This window comes from Papilio xuthus, unplaced genomic scaffold (genome assembly GCF_000836235.2).
Source record: "Papilio xuthus unplaced genomic scaffold, Pxut_1.1 DF826945.1, whole genome shotgun sequence".
NCBI lineage: Eukaryota > Metazoa > Arthropoda > Insecta > Lepidoptera > Papilionidae > Papilio > Papilio xuthus.
Genome location: NW_013531704.1, coordinates 2981690 through 2995817, shown reverse-complemented (window position 1 = coordinate 2995817; position 14128 = coordinate 2981690). Strand labels below are relative to the sequence as shown.

The 14128-nt window shown below is 31.6% G+C and overlaps 3 protein-coding genes and 1 long non-coding RNA gene across 5 annotated transcripts; 1 reads left to right on the top strand and 3 right to left on the bottom strand.

Moving 5' to 3' along the window:
• Positions 1–1045: 1045 nt before the first annotated feature.
• On the bottom strand, positions 1046–3156 carry LOC106121109 (uncharacterized). Its single transcript, XR_001228034.1, has 3 exons — positions 3016–3156; positions 2564–2633; positions 1046–1560 (listed from the first exon to the last, which is right to left on the bottom strand). It is a non-coding gene; the product is annotated as an uncharacterized LOC106121109 (long non-coding RNA).
• A 491-nt stretch (positions 3157–3647) lies between these two features.
• Wbp2 (WW domain binding protein 2) lies at positions 3648–7075 on the bottom strand. The gene is made up of 7 exons (XM_013316892.1): positions 6882–7075; positions 6109–6283; positions 5848–6007; positions 5477–5607; positions 5117–5369; positions 4702–4784; positions 3648–4321 (listed from the first exon to the last, which is right to left on the bottom strand). The coding sequence occupies exons 1-7, from the start codon at positions 6935–6937 to the stop codon at positions 4274–4276; spliced, it is 906 nt and encodes a 301-aa protein (XP_013172346.1). The 5' UTR covers positions 6938–7075; the 3' UTR covers positions 3648–4273.
• A 269-nt stretch (positions 7076–7344) lies between these two features.
• On the top strand, positions 7345–11315 carry Pms2 (mismatch repair endonuclease PMS2). Of its 2 annotated transcripts, none has more exons than XM_013316890.1 (8): positions 7345–7616; positions 7891–8050; positions 8217–8360; positions 8438–8639; positions 8840–10402; positions 10475–10673; positions 10944–11093; positions 11163–11306. In XM_013316890.1, exons 1-8 carry the CDS (start codon positions 7530–7532, stop codon positions 11223–11225), a joined length of 2568 nt encoding a protein of 855 aa, XP_013172344.1. In that variant the 5' UTR covers positions 7345–7529; the 3' UTR covers positions 11226–11306. The 2 variants fall into 2 exon arrangements, with proteins under 2 accessions (XP_013172344.1, XP_013172343.1); XM_013316889.1 differs by having other exon boundaries at positions 7346–7616; positions 11185–11315.
• A 21-nt stretch (positions 11316–11336) lies between these two features.
• Positions 11337–13938, bottom strand: l(2)09851 (WD repeat-containing protein 1 l(2)09851). The gene is made up of 7 exons (XM_013316891.1): positions 13541–13938; positions 13213–13375; positions 12864–13082; positions 12650–12786; positions 12326–12480; positions 11798–12015; positions 11337–11487 (listed from the first exon to the last, which is right to left on the bottom strand). The coding sequence occupies exons 1-7, from the start codon at positions 13843–13845 to the stop codon at positions 11350–11352; spliced, it is 1335 nt and encodes a 444-aa protein (XP_013172345.1). The 5' UTR covers positions 13846–13938; the 3' UTR covers positions 11337–11349.
• Positions 13939–14128: the final 190 nt, after the last annotated feature.

The window sequence follows — 14128 nt, the reverse complement described above, 5'->3', positions numbered from 1 at the left end:
TGAACGTATGTTGATAATATCGATAATAGGAGGGTGGCAATGAATTAAATGCTGTTTCAAATAACATTTTTATATGTGTGTGATAAAATAAATCTGTATAGTCTAAAACTGATTTAAGAAATAAATTTAAAAATAACATTTTCATCGATATAGAAATAATATTACTTCATTTGAAAGAAAAATATGACTTTTCCTTGTTGGCGAATTAAATGCCGTAAAATAAAGACATAATCTTAAGATATAAAAACCCTTGAGTACCGACCCCACGTGAATGGGATTAAGCCAAAGAGATGATGAAATCGCGTAATAAAAATTTAGGGATGCCATGTAACAAAACAAATTTTTTCGAGCAAAAGTCATCGATATGTCGAAACACCAAATAGGTACGTCTCTATCCAACCGGCACTAGTACAGATACAAAAACTAAATGTCAAACAAATAAAATCGGATTTTTTAATATTATATGGAATAAAAGGTTTTATTACACAAATTATTTAAAGTTCTATACAATATCTCAATAATGTTCTCCTTGTAGAAAGTTTAATGAATTATCTATTTATTGATGATGATAAAATCGTTTTAAAACTCTCTCTAGGCTGTAATAAAACTCAACGAGGACACCTTCAGCATTCTAAAGTCATAAAAATAAGATTTTTACCTTTTCTGCAATGTAGGGTAGCCCAAACACCTCCAAAGCAGTAACCTGGTCCTGGTACCCTCATGATCTAGGCGACAAGGATGTTAGCGGTAACATGTTTTTTTTATCTAATGATTGAGATTTATATAAGTGGAATTTGCTTCTAATTTGATAAAATTATATCCGCGGAGAAACTTGGCATGATGCTAAGTGCTTATGTAGGAAGACAGATGACGTTTTTTAAATTTTAAATACATACACTGATTGGGGTCATCCGCTACTTAGCGAAGTTGAATCAATATTCAAGATCTCGACTGTTCTATTCTATAAAAATACTACTAGGATAGTGGAAAGAGGCCTTAGGACATTTTAATAAAAATTAGCCCTCAACAAAATAAAACCAGGAAGCCGTTGTCTAATATCGCAAGTCTATTGTTTCAGCATTACAAATAATATGTTCACAAACATGTTCATAAAAGACAGATGTTTTTTTTGTTTAAAAATTGTTCGTTATAAATTTGAATACAAATCATTTAATTTCATACAAAATTATCTTTAGAGTTATGGATCTAATTCGCTGTGTTTTTCAAGTAAGTACTACAAAATAACACAGCATTTTCTCTGTTTACGCCAACGCGATTCCATCGATCGTGTTCGCATAACTTTACGCAAACGTTTTTTGTGCGTTTTATGTGATTTTTTGTTACTAATTCTGGATTCTTTAGACTGCAACCTGGCGCAGTCGCAAGGCATGCCCCTCCTGCTGACGGTTTCGGATGCGCTGGGACATTTATACTTTCGTTTGATACATTTCTTGTAGCACTTGTCCGGTTCTGGGCACGGAGCTGGCCGGGGTCGGTGCCTGTGTACGCTACATGATGGTGCCGATACACAAGGTTTCAAACTCTTAAGCGAGTATGTAGCTGAAATTTAAAACATGATCTTTGTAAATTACGAAAATTAAAATTAAAAGAAAAATACTCACAAATTACTAGTTATTAATGTTAATTGAAAACAGAAAATGTATTAAGGTTAAAGACAAACGAATTTTGAGTTTTGCCATTTTTTTTATTTCAGTAATAGAATGTGTCTAACAAACTGGTTATTGCATTGAAGTTGAAAACGTCGGACAATATTTTTGTGTAAATTTATAACCAGAATATTCTTCATGCTATTAAACATATTATGAACAGAGTAAAATAAAATTCGTACAAGTTTAAATATATAAATACAAATAACCGAGTATGTTTTAAGTAACAACTACAGTGAAGAGAATTTACAAAATTTCACAGCACTTTTTCTTCTTAACTCGACCTCTATGTCCTTTGCCAGCGCAGCATTCGGTCTTAGACCGCGGTGTGCCTTGCTTCCTCAAATACGCAATGTAACTGTGACTTCCCGTTAATCTATCTTTCCTTCGCATCTTTGCTTCTTTAGATTTTCTTTTTAAAAATTTTTCAATTTGCTTAACATTTCTCGGATTATCAGCACCCTTAAACCTTCCGCAATTACTACATTTTGCTTTCGATCTCGTTGCCATTATAGAGAGTGCACTCTGACAATGCCTTATCCCCTTGGAAGTGGTTCTTTTCAAACATCTCTCGGGATTTTGGCATGGCGGCGGCGTGGGATGGCATCGCACTGGTGCGCAGGAAGCTGACGGAGTGCACGGCGGGTGGATTGCAGGAGCCATCGACAAGCTTTACTCTGCAATAAATAATCTGCATTAGTAAAAGAAGATATTTTAAAGAAGCCAATACTGCCACTCATGTAATTCAATATAACCTAGTGCATAAAATTGTTTAACTTACCTATAGTTTTAAAACACAAACATTTTTATTGTCCCGTATTTGGTGAAAGAATTCGTCAAAAAGTCAAACGTTTTTAATCGCGGTTAAAGGTAATATAGCATGAAGGAGTACTCACAGTATTTACTCATGTTATATTGCCACCTTTGAAAATTTACCCAGACCTTGCTCCAGCTTCAGTTTTTACACTAAAGTTAAAAGAAAAAATATTTTTTTAATAATTTTTGCTGTCGTGTGAAAACCAAATACATTGTAACGTTTAAACTATGCCAAAATATTACGGGAATTAAATATTTAATTTTATTTTTCTATTCCAAGATGTTTGCAAGAATGTTTGTAAGTCAAGAGAGGAAACCCAATAACTAAGGTAGTTAATCTTCTTTCTTTAAGATTTTATACAATAGATAAACATATGTTTTTAAAAGACACATAATACTGAACACAACGATAACCATGAAAAGGGCTTTATGGGTTTATGAGTGGCAGTTTTTAGCTTCTTTCTTTTAGGTTGTCAAAGTAGGCTTGCATAATATGGTTTGAATTTGGTTAACACATAATTACGTAACTTACCCATAATAAACATATTCAACTATAGTTACTGTGTTACGAACAGTTTTTTTATCATAATTATTAATTTATTTATACTTTTAGATTTTTAAAATGATTGACATAAGATTTTTCATGATTGTCTTTTTTATATTTTACGATGACTTTGTCAGAAATCTTCTTACAGCGCTGTTTAAGATGGACAGTTAGCAAAGCGTTTTTAGGTTTTATAACAATACAAATTATTTTTTTTTCATTACTTTTCCTAGCTTTTCAATTGGTAATCCAATATTTAGAAACGATTATTTTATGAAAAAAAAAACAATGTTTTAACTGATGTCATCTATCTAGATTTAAGAATAATGTAGCAAGCAGATGTGACTATTCTACCGATATGAACTGCTTTGTCGCATCACCAGAAGAGAAGCTGCCTAACCTCCCTATAAATAATGAAAATTAATACTTTCGTCCATCGAAGCACAATACCTTTTCCATTCATTTCGTATTACTACATCACTAAGGAAGATCCTAAATAAATGGTTTCCTTGATTTTTTTCTCTATTTTCAAGCCATTTACACACAAATTACTGCATTTACGATCTCATTGTTAAATAGAATATATTTTAGTAAAAATAAAAACACATGAATTTTAATTATTCGCTTTATTTTGAAATTAAATATCTTAAATAACAATAAAATAAAAACTATAAAGTACTACTTCAATATAACACATTGTCTTGTGTATGCAGCACCTAACAATTTTCAAGCAAACACAAAGTAAAATAATAAATTGGAAATAAAAAATACTATATCACATATTGATAGTCTCATACATCATAAATTTATAGTAACACATTTTTCTAACAGAACATACATAGGTTCTTAAATACTGAAATTACATCACTTTTTCATGTGACGTCATATTTGTAACTTTTTTTAATTTTTTCGTTAAATAGTTTTTTTATTCATACCAGTGTGAACTATAATTCTTCCTAATCGATTTTAATTATCGATTTTAGAGCAAAAAAATTGTACATAAGATCCTATGTATGTATATAAATTATATATACACATAACAATTATGTACTTCATTTAATATATTTTTTATCTTAGATGGATAAATACTTCAAATAACAATGCTTAGAAAGCATGGGAACGGAATGTTATTAAAATAGAAAAGAAGCTAGTTGTAGTTTAGCAATTTTTTTTTTCAGTGATAAAATTTATACATTTTTTGGTAATGAATAGCAAGTATAAGACATATGATAATGTGGGCAATGCTTTAGTTTTCTTTCTTGGACGTAGATTCCTGATAAGTCGGCGGTTGATCCTGAAAAAGATAATATTCCGATTTGTAACAATATAGTTCAAGATAAAACTAGGCACAGAATACAGTCAAGGAATTAAATTCGCAACCCATTTAAAGACGTATATCGTACAGCAAACTGTGACAAGATCAGATGCTAGGAAGATATTATCTATAATTTAGCAAGTCCGATGACACTATCAGAAGTTTTGGAATTGTTTGCATTCTGAACGTCAAATGACATTTCACAGAAATGTTTAGCAAAGCAATGTTTTTGACTGTACAAAAACAAAAACGTCAAAAAGAATAAAAATGTGTCATTTTCTAAACGATTTGCACTTGTTTGTATTCTGATACATTAAAATTTTTTACACTTCCACATTTTTAAACATTTTTGTACTTACATTGTAGGGCGGCGGAACGTACGCCGTTTGCGGCTGATTGGGATCATAGTATGCGCTTTGAGCGGCCTCTGCAGCTTTCGCATCTGCAATTACATTTACTATTGCAAACAATCTACTCTCTAAATATTGACAATACTAAATACCGTCAAGGTTTATTATTTACGTTTATGTTTGTTATTTACTTATGTTACTTTTATCACAAAAACAAATAAAACGCATAGACTTAAAATACATTGTAAAATCAAGTACTTCAAACATTAACATTCAAAAATCAAATAAAGATTGATTACTACATTTAAAACAATTAAGTTTGTAACTACAAAACAATATTAATTATACAAAATACAAAAAGGTAATTGCAAAATAAAACTCTAACCAAACTAAACATTTGTGTATGTATGAATTTGGATGTTACCTCGAGCAGACATGCCAGTTGATGGGGCAGGAGCACTGAAGCCGCCAGGATATCCGGGTGGGGCAGTCGCATTGCCCGGATATCCAGGAGGTGCTGCTCCGGCGGCGCCCGGGTAACCCGGGGGAGCTCCGGATGGACTCCCAGCGCCGGAAAAGCCAGGCCCAGCCGGGTAAGCAGCACCAGCAACTCCAGGGTATGGTGGTGGATTATTGGAGATAAACACCGAGTTTGGTGGCGGTTGATCTGGGAAAGCCTGAACAAAAAATTAACCTTAATATCGAGTCGAGCTTAATAGAGAATACGAGAGCTTCTTCCCATCTTCATATCCATCATATTATGTAATTCATTTTTCATGCTTACAGTGTAAGGCGGCACCCATCCATAGTACCCCTGCGGGGGCGGGGCGTAGGCAGGCGGGGGCGCGGCATGCCACGGACCTGTCGGCGGCATGTATGGCGGCGGTGGAGCGTCCGGCGCGGTGTGACGAGATGCTGGAATTCAATCAGTTATAATAATGCTCCATGTTTATACATCCATCATGACCTAACATCTATACAGTTTGCCCTACTTTAAATATTTTATTATCATTTAGTTAGTATTCCTATTATAGTTTTACATGGAGTAAACATCAAGAGAATGTTACTTTTGTTGTTTATAATTTGCTGCAGTTGTAAAGACAGGGTATGTTTAAACTGAGTACAAATACTGTCTCATGTATAGCAGGTACTTACCTAAATGAGCTGCTTTAAGCATGGCTTGGCCAAACTCAATAGCACCTCCAGATTTAAATGTTAACTTGAATTTCACTTCCCCAATAAAGTTACCATTTGGTTGTGCCCTTACTTTTCCTTTAATGTAATTTGCCGAAAACATGGGTTGTTCAACTGCTACCTAGCAAATTCATAAAAGGAAATAGTGAATTCAACTATAATTTCAGTAAATATATCATAAGAATGTCTAAAACTTATTATACATGAATTGTAAATACTTACATCCTGCAAAGCTATAAATGGAAAGCTAAATGACCTCATAGGATCAGCTGTATTCTTTGAGTTGTAAATCATACGATGTGTTGTGAGGTACATCCGACCAGTCTTGGTGCCTTTAAACTCGGGAGTTTCATTTCCATAGAACTCAACAGTGACATTGTCAGAAAATATTATAATACTGAAATGAAATTAAAATATGTAAATAATTTGCTAGATTTTTCTTGCTTGCAAAATATGTTAATGCCCTTGCCCTTAGTGACTTTTTAAACTAGGTGATTTATAGTTAAATGCTTATACTTGCATATTACATTGTTCAAATTTGAAAAAACAGATACTAAAATTAAGAAAGAGATATGGAATAGAATACATTTTAAACTACTAGATATAGAATGGAATATATTTAAAATACATTTTATTCCATTTCACATTTTAATGTTACTTCATTATCCCTAAGGAAAATGAAACTAATAAACTTAATTAGATATGTGATGCAACATATTGATTGGCATTTTTATGAAACATATTCAGAAAAAAAGCTTTACACTAATCTTTTTATACTAATCCAGATTAACAATGATTTAAAATTACATTTGCTAGATTAATTAGTTGATTGACGTTGAATTTTTAAGTAATTATAGTAGTCAGCTAATCTTAGATTTGAACAAAAAATAATTATTTTTGGCATTATTATTAAATGTCAATTGATAGCTAGTAAAAATTTCATCTTTTAAACTATAATTGTAAAAATAATGGAATTTTGTTAAAACTTGACTCACCATTCTCCAGCATGTATTAAAACGCCGTGGTCGGCGTGAGCTGTATTTAGAGACATATCAAAATAATTTTACTTCAAATATAATACTGAATATTAAAATTATAAGTACAACGTAAATAAATACACGAAATTAGCACTCAAAATCTCGAACTTTTCAGTATGCTGTAGAAAATTATGACTCAGAACAATCAATCATCATTGATAACACAACACCAATATTGCCATTGCGATGTAGTATTGGGTGGAATGGTAGATTGGATTATTTTTCGTAAAAGTTTTTTAATTTTGTAATTGTGACTTACAATACACAACGTACTTTGCGATGATTAATATAAAAATTAAATGTGATTACTATCAGTAGAAATATACCTTTGCTTTGATTTTTAGTGATAGAATTTGAAGAACATTGCTTACAAATAGACTTGTGGCTGTCAGCCTGTCAGCTGTCAACTGTCAGTTGCCAAGTTCCCACGAAAAATTTGAAACTCATTATTTACTGGATTTTACAAATGTCTTACAAATTAAATCATTTTAATAATTTAATGACTTTAAATAACACGATAGTTTGAATTTATTTTATATTTAAATTTTTCCTTGGACTTTCTTTGATATTAAGAGATATTTATTTGTAAATATAAAAAGGGCAGAAATGGCCGATGAATGTAATACAAAAGATACACAAGTTGCTATAAAACCAATCAACAAGGATACAGTACATAAAATATGTTCAGGCCAGGTAAGATTTATTATTGTAAATTGTATAAAAAAGAAAAATAATTTATTAAAATCCAAAAACTTAAGTTGTAATAAAATACCTTTTACTCTAAGTCAAACAAAAATAACTTATTTAAGATTTTTTAAGAGAAGCAAATATTTTGTAATATCTTTAATAGATATTTGGACATTTTGCAATAAGAATCCACCTTGCAACCTTTTAAATTTGTTTAAAACAAGACATTGTCAAACAATCTTAGTATCAAGACAACTGAATATTTTTTATTCACTTACAGGTAGTGTTAAGCTTAGCAGTAGCAGTGAAAGAACTTGTAGAAAATTCATTAGATGCGGGTGCAACTAAAATAGATATAAGACTAAAGAATCATGGTGTTTATCTCATTGAAGTATCAGATAATGGCACTGGTGTTACTGAAGATAACTTCTCAGCTTTAAGTAATTTTTTTTAACACATATGTAGTGGTAGTGTGTATTTCTACTAGTGCAATATCTGTATGTAAACAGTTGTTTCTTTTAATAAATTGTAATCAACCAAAATTATTTTGACAGTGTAACAGTGTTAACAAGAAGCAGATATAATTAAATATTTTATTATTCACAGCTTTAAAATACCACACATCCAAGTTAACAGATTATTCAGATCTACTAGGTGTATCAAGCTTTGGATTTAGAGGGGAAGCTCTTAGTTCTTTATGCGCATTAGCCAAACTAACTATCACAACAAGACATCAAAGTGCTGACTATGGTAATTCTTTACATACATGACTTATTTACTAATTGATGAGAGTAAATTTTTATGTATTAATCATTGTTTATTTCCAGCTACTAAAATTGAATATGATCATAAAGGACACATCATAAATAAAACACCATGTTCAAGACAAATTGGAACAACTGTCACCTTAACAGATTTGTTTTCTTCACTTCCAGTAAGACAGAAAGAACTACAAAAGAATTCAAAGAGAGAATTTAATAAGATGACAAGCCTCTTATATGCTTATTGTTTAATATCTTTAGGAGTAAAGTAAGTATTACTAACTGTGGGTTTCTGAGACCCTGTTTAAAACATATTGGTATTTCTGTTTCATCAAAGATATTAACAGTGATATGTTTTGTACAGAGAATTTGATCTCAGAAACCAATAGTATATTAATTAATTATATAAAGATACATTACTATTATACATTACTTGTTTTATATATTTTTTTATTTGAACTTTTGTAGCATAACATGTAATAATCAATCTAATTCCAATACAAAATCATTAGTTGTTACAACGCAAGGATCAATTTCATATAAAGATAATATTGCCGCTGTGTTCGGTGTAAAACAATTAGATAATTTATTGGACATAAAAACTGAATATGCACCAAATATTAAAGAAAATATTTTCAAAGGATTATCAGGTGAAGTAAAAATATCGGAAGAGAGTATAAATGTGGAAGATACAGAAATAGATTTGTCTGAAGATTCCAATGATGCTGAGAATAATGAAATTAGTAATACTCAAGATAGCATACAAAGTTCTCAAAAATCTCAAGGATATAAAAATTGTGCTCCCCCAGTAGAACTTGTTGGATACATATCTACATGTGCTCATGGATGTGGCCGTTCTAGTGCTGATCGTCAATTTTATTATGTGAATTCAAGACCTTGTGAACCAACTAAAATTATGAAACTTATCAATGAAATTTATAGACAGTTTAATCCTCATCAGTACCCATTTGTTTTTCTGAATATTGTCTTAGAGAGAACATTAGTAGATGTCAATGTTACGCCAGACAAAAGAAAACTATTTTTAGCAAAGGAAAAAGCTATCCTTGATGTAGTCAAATGTTCCATAAGTAAGCTGTTCGAAAATATCCCAAGAGTTGTGAAATTAGAAACTGCACATTCGATAAATAATACCCAAATTGTACCAGATATGGAACAATCAAGGATTTTTAATTCATTCATGCAGCAGTTCAGTAATAAATCAACTAAATCTGATATTAAAACAAATGGCAACACAGAAAAAAAGCCTGAACTTAAAAGAAAATCTAACACATTATTAGATTATGCCATATCAAAATCGAAAAGAGTGGAAATCAATCAAAATAGTGAAGATGACATGAAACTTTGTGATGAAACTGAGTTTAATGTAACTGAAGATGAAAATATAAATGATCACACATCTACTTCAAATACAATAGTAAAAAAAGAACCTGCCAATGATGTCGATGAAGAGTCTAGTGATATACCAGCTGAAAATGAAAAACCTGAAGTTATGTATTTGGAATTTTCAAATGAACTACCTAATACTCAAATCAGAAATATTTCCGATGTCGTTATTGAGAAATCAAAAACAATATTTTGTAAAAATACAAATACCCCTGTAAAGCCTATACTTGCTCTTACACCTAAAAGTAAAAAACAAGAAGTTGTAACTGACAAAGAAGAACTTGGAAAATACAATAGAAAATCAATAATGTTAAAAACTTCTATTGATCATGTTGCTAAATTAGCAGAAATATACAACAACCAAAAGCAGAAGATTAAACCTGATAAAATAAAGTTCAAAAGTGAAATCAATCCTGTTCATAATAAAAAGTGTGAAGAAGAATTGAGTAGAGAAATATCTAAAGATTCATTTAAGGATATGATTGTTATAGGTCAGTTTAATTTGGGTTTCATAATAACTAAGTTAGGTGAAGATTTATTCATTATCGATCAACATGCCACAGATGAAATATATAACTTCGAAACTTTACAAAAGACGACAGAACTTACAAGCCAAAAATTAGTTATGTAAGTAAAAGTAAACTAAAGTGTAAATTACTTGGGTAAGTTCAAATTTTATTCCAGCATTCAATTTTACAGACCACAACAACTTGAGCTCTCAGGAGTTAATGAAGAAATATTAATGGATAATCTACAAATATTTAAAAAGAACGGATTTACATTTGAAATTGACGAAAATGCTTTACCTACGAAAAGAGTTAAATTATTGACCATTCCAATGTCAAAGAAATGGATATTTGGCAAAGATGACATCGAAGAACTTTTGTTTATGTTGCGTGTAAGCAAACCTTCATTTATTTACAACTGTCGCCCGACCCTAAAAGTGTCCTATGTGTGCTTTCATGCTATGCTATACATCTATGCCATATTTCAGGAAGATCAATCCAGCCGATCTGGAGATACCTTATTACAAACATCCATCTATCTAAACTTTCGCATTTATAATAATAGTAAGATTTAGTTTAGAAGCACAACAATTAAATATAATGTAAAATTGTAGTCAAAAACATCAATTGATCTCATTATAAAAGATATGTTTAATTTTCAGGAAAATGATTCAGAGTACTGCCGGCCGAGTCGTGTGCGTGCAATGTTCGCATCAAGAGCCTGTAGAAAATCTGTTATGATTGGAACAGCTTTGAGTAAAGCTGATATGAAAGTTCTAGTCGATCACATGGCAGATATAGACAAACCTTGGGTATGTACTTTTTATGTTACATAATATAGTCTTAAACCTTGATAAATACACAACAGTAAATAAAATCAGCCAGTATATTATTGTTTTCCAGAATTGTCCGCATGGCAGACCAACAATTCGCCATCTTGTTAATCTAGCGATGGTGCATACTGAATAAAAAAGGTCTACTTGTAATCAATTGAAAATCATGGTATTAGTATTTATATATATCAGAAATGTTGAAATAAAAGTATTATATAACTTAATATATTTTATTTTAAACACTTATAGTTTTAAATATATTAAAACCAGTGTGTGCTGTTGTAACAATAACGCCGGGGATTTGTTTATGCCAATGAAGCTCCTTAATTTCAGTCTGCCCTTGATGAATGAATAATAACTGAGGTGGTAGATTCTGTAACAAATAAAATATAATTTATTATCTTACTAATATTATAAATGCGAAAGTTTGGATGGATGGATGGATGGATGTTTGAAAGTATGTCCAGGCTCAATGTATTTTGATGAGATTTGGCACACATGCAGAACACAGTCTGGAAGAACACACAGACTACTTATTAAGCTTATTCTTTTAATTCTGCATGGACGGAGTTGCGAGCTAGAGCTAGTTATCAAGAAGAATTAGTCCCAAAAAAGAAAAAGTATTACATTTAATTAATTTTCAGTAAAAGGTTTCAGGCAAACATCATACATTATTTTCTTACCTTTAGTTCTTCATCAATTACTTCATCGTCATCTCTTTCTACCGCCAAGTCCCAGAGTGCGACTTGATTGTCCTCTCCCGCTGAAGCTAAGACGCTTGGCTCTGTCCAGTGCCACTCTACTGATGTTACTGGTGCTGTATGATGCTTAAACGTACCAACAGGAGAGTTGCTAGTAAAATTCCTCAAGTCCCAGATGTGAAGGAAACCATCATCACCACCTGTAAGATAAGCAAACTTTTTTATTGATTCATAGCTTACAAGAAATTAAGTTTGGCAAAGGAAATGTGCAGATAAATAATTTAATTAATCAATTCCTTTTCTTTGTGTTAATGTTAAAGGTGTATATATTATAGTTACTTTTATTTTTTTTTCTTAATTTAGTCTTTAAAGGCATTTTGTTGCAATGCGACCATACCACCCCACAAGTCCACTAATTAATAATACATCTAATCAACTAATCTAATCAACATATGTCCTGACCCCATTAATCGAGGGGTATTCAACTCCTATTGGGTTGTTAGAGCTTACCGCTAGCTATAAATGGTTCCTTGTTGTTCCAAGATATAACATTAACATCACTTTGGTGAGCATTCTCAGCAGTCAGCATGCAGGCTTTCTGTGGTCCTGCTCTTGTGTCCCAAATCCGTATTGATTTGTCAACTGAACATGATGCTAATACATTTCTGAAAAAAAAAATCCATCTATCTTATAAAACAAATATAACAATACCTTTTTGTGAAATAATAAATATCAGTAGAATTTAGTGTAGATTAAAATTGTCTTTAACAATAATAATTCTGACAAATTGTTTAGAAGATATCACAATCACAAACAATAAGTGTTATGCCTTACCTTTCGTTGGGTGACCATTGGATATCTTCAACAGAGTTTGTGTGTCCCACTAAAGGGCGCTGATCTACATTCCATGTCCCACCTTCATTTGGTTTCCAAATATGTATGTCTCGTCTGCAATCACCTGTTGCTAGAACCTATCAAACATTTAGCTCATTAGTACAGAACAGGACATATTTTATGATTAAATTATATTTAAAACATGTATACCTACACCTAGTTCTGTAGGACACCAATCAATACCAAACCCTTCTTGTTGGTGTCCATTGAAAGAGTAGAGTGGCCTTACTGGGGTGGTTACATTAGTAAGGTTGTATCTCTCTAGTAGTATGGGATCATCAACAGCCTGTAGCTGCTGTGTTATATTCCACACATTCACTACACCCAGTTCAGACCAACTTGCAGCTAACACTGAATTCCTAAAATTTGTAGTCTGAAAAAAATAACAAATTGTTTTCCTATTTGTATCCAACTGATCTTGGATTGTAATAAATCAAAATGTATGCATGTTCCTTCCAGTTGTCAGGTTTTTTTTTTTAGATTAAGTGTTACTAGTTACACACCCTTATTCTGGTGACACAGCCTTCATGTTTAATAAATGCAAATGTCATATTAGGTTTCTTTTCTTCATCTTCTTCCTCATCTTCATCATCCTCATCATCTGACTCTTGGTCCTCATCTGGTTTTGTTGTGCAATGAAGATTTGACATTTTCATTACAATGACACTGTAAAATATAGCAATAATACAAATATATAAGTTTTTAAAGTAATTTTGTTATTCAATATTTAAAAAAAAATTTGACTTTCATTTAATAACAAAAATAATTAACGTGTGCACACAGGATGCCATATATATAAAAAGAAAACAAAAGTCTGTAAAATTCCCTTACTTATTAAGGTGTACACTTGAAGCCTGCGTTCCAGCAACCATATAGGCAGTCATAGGATATTCAGTTCTATCACTGCCTAAATTATCCGTGACTATATCGAAACTAAGACAAGGTGCACCCGTCTGAGCTTGATGTAGCATCACATATGCTGACTGGTCACAAACTAGATGTTCGTCTTCTTTTAGCGGCTGACCGGGAAGATATGTTTTTGGACCACTTTCTTCATCTTCGGCCATTTCTTCTTCTTCTTCATTCTCACTACCCGAAGAACTTGCCTCCATATCTTCAACATTATCGTCAGACATGATTGCTCAAAGTTGCAGAACAAATTTATATATACAACAATTAATAAAACTGTTTTCTAGCTTCTTTCATACCATGCGGGCCATGCGACAATTGTCAAATAGAATTGTCAATGTCATTGTCACTTCAAATTTTGGCGTTCAGTTCAAAAACATTTACATTTTGGATTAGTTTTTATTCGATTAAAACATTTAAAGTAAAAAGATTCCCATTACTGCTACCTATTTATTGTATCATTTACCTATATGAAGAAAGTTTACATTTGTTACGTTACCTTAATCCGTA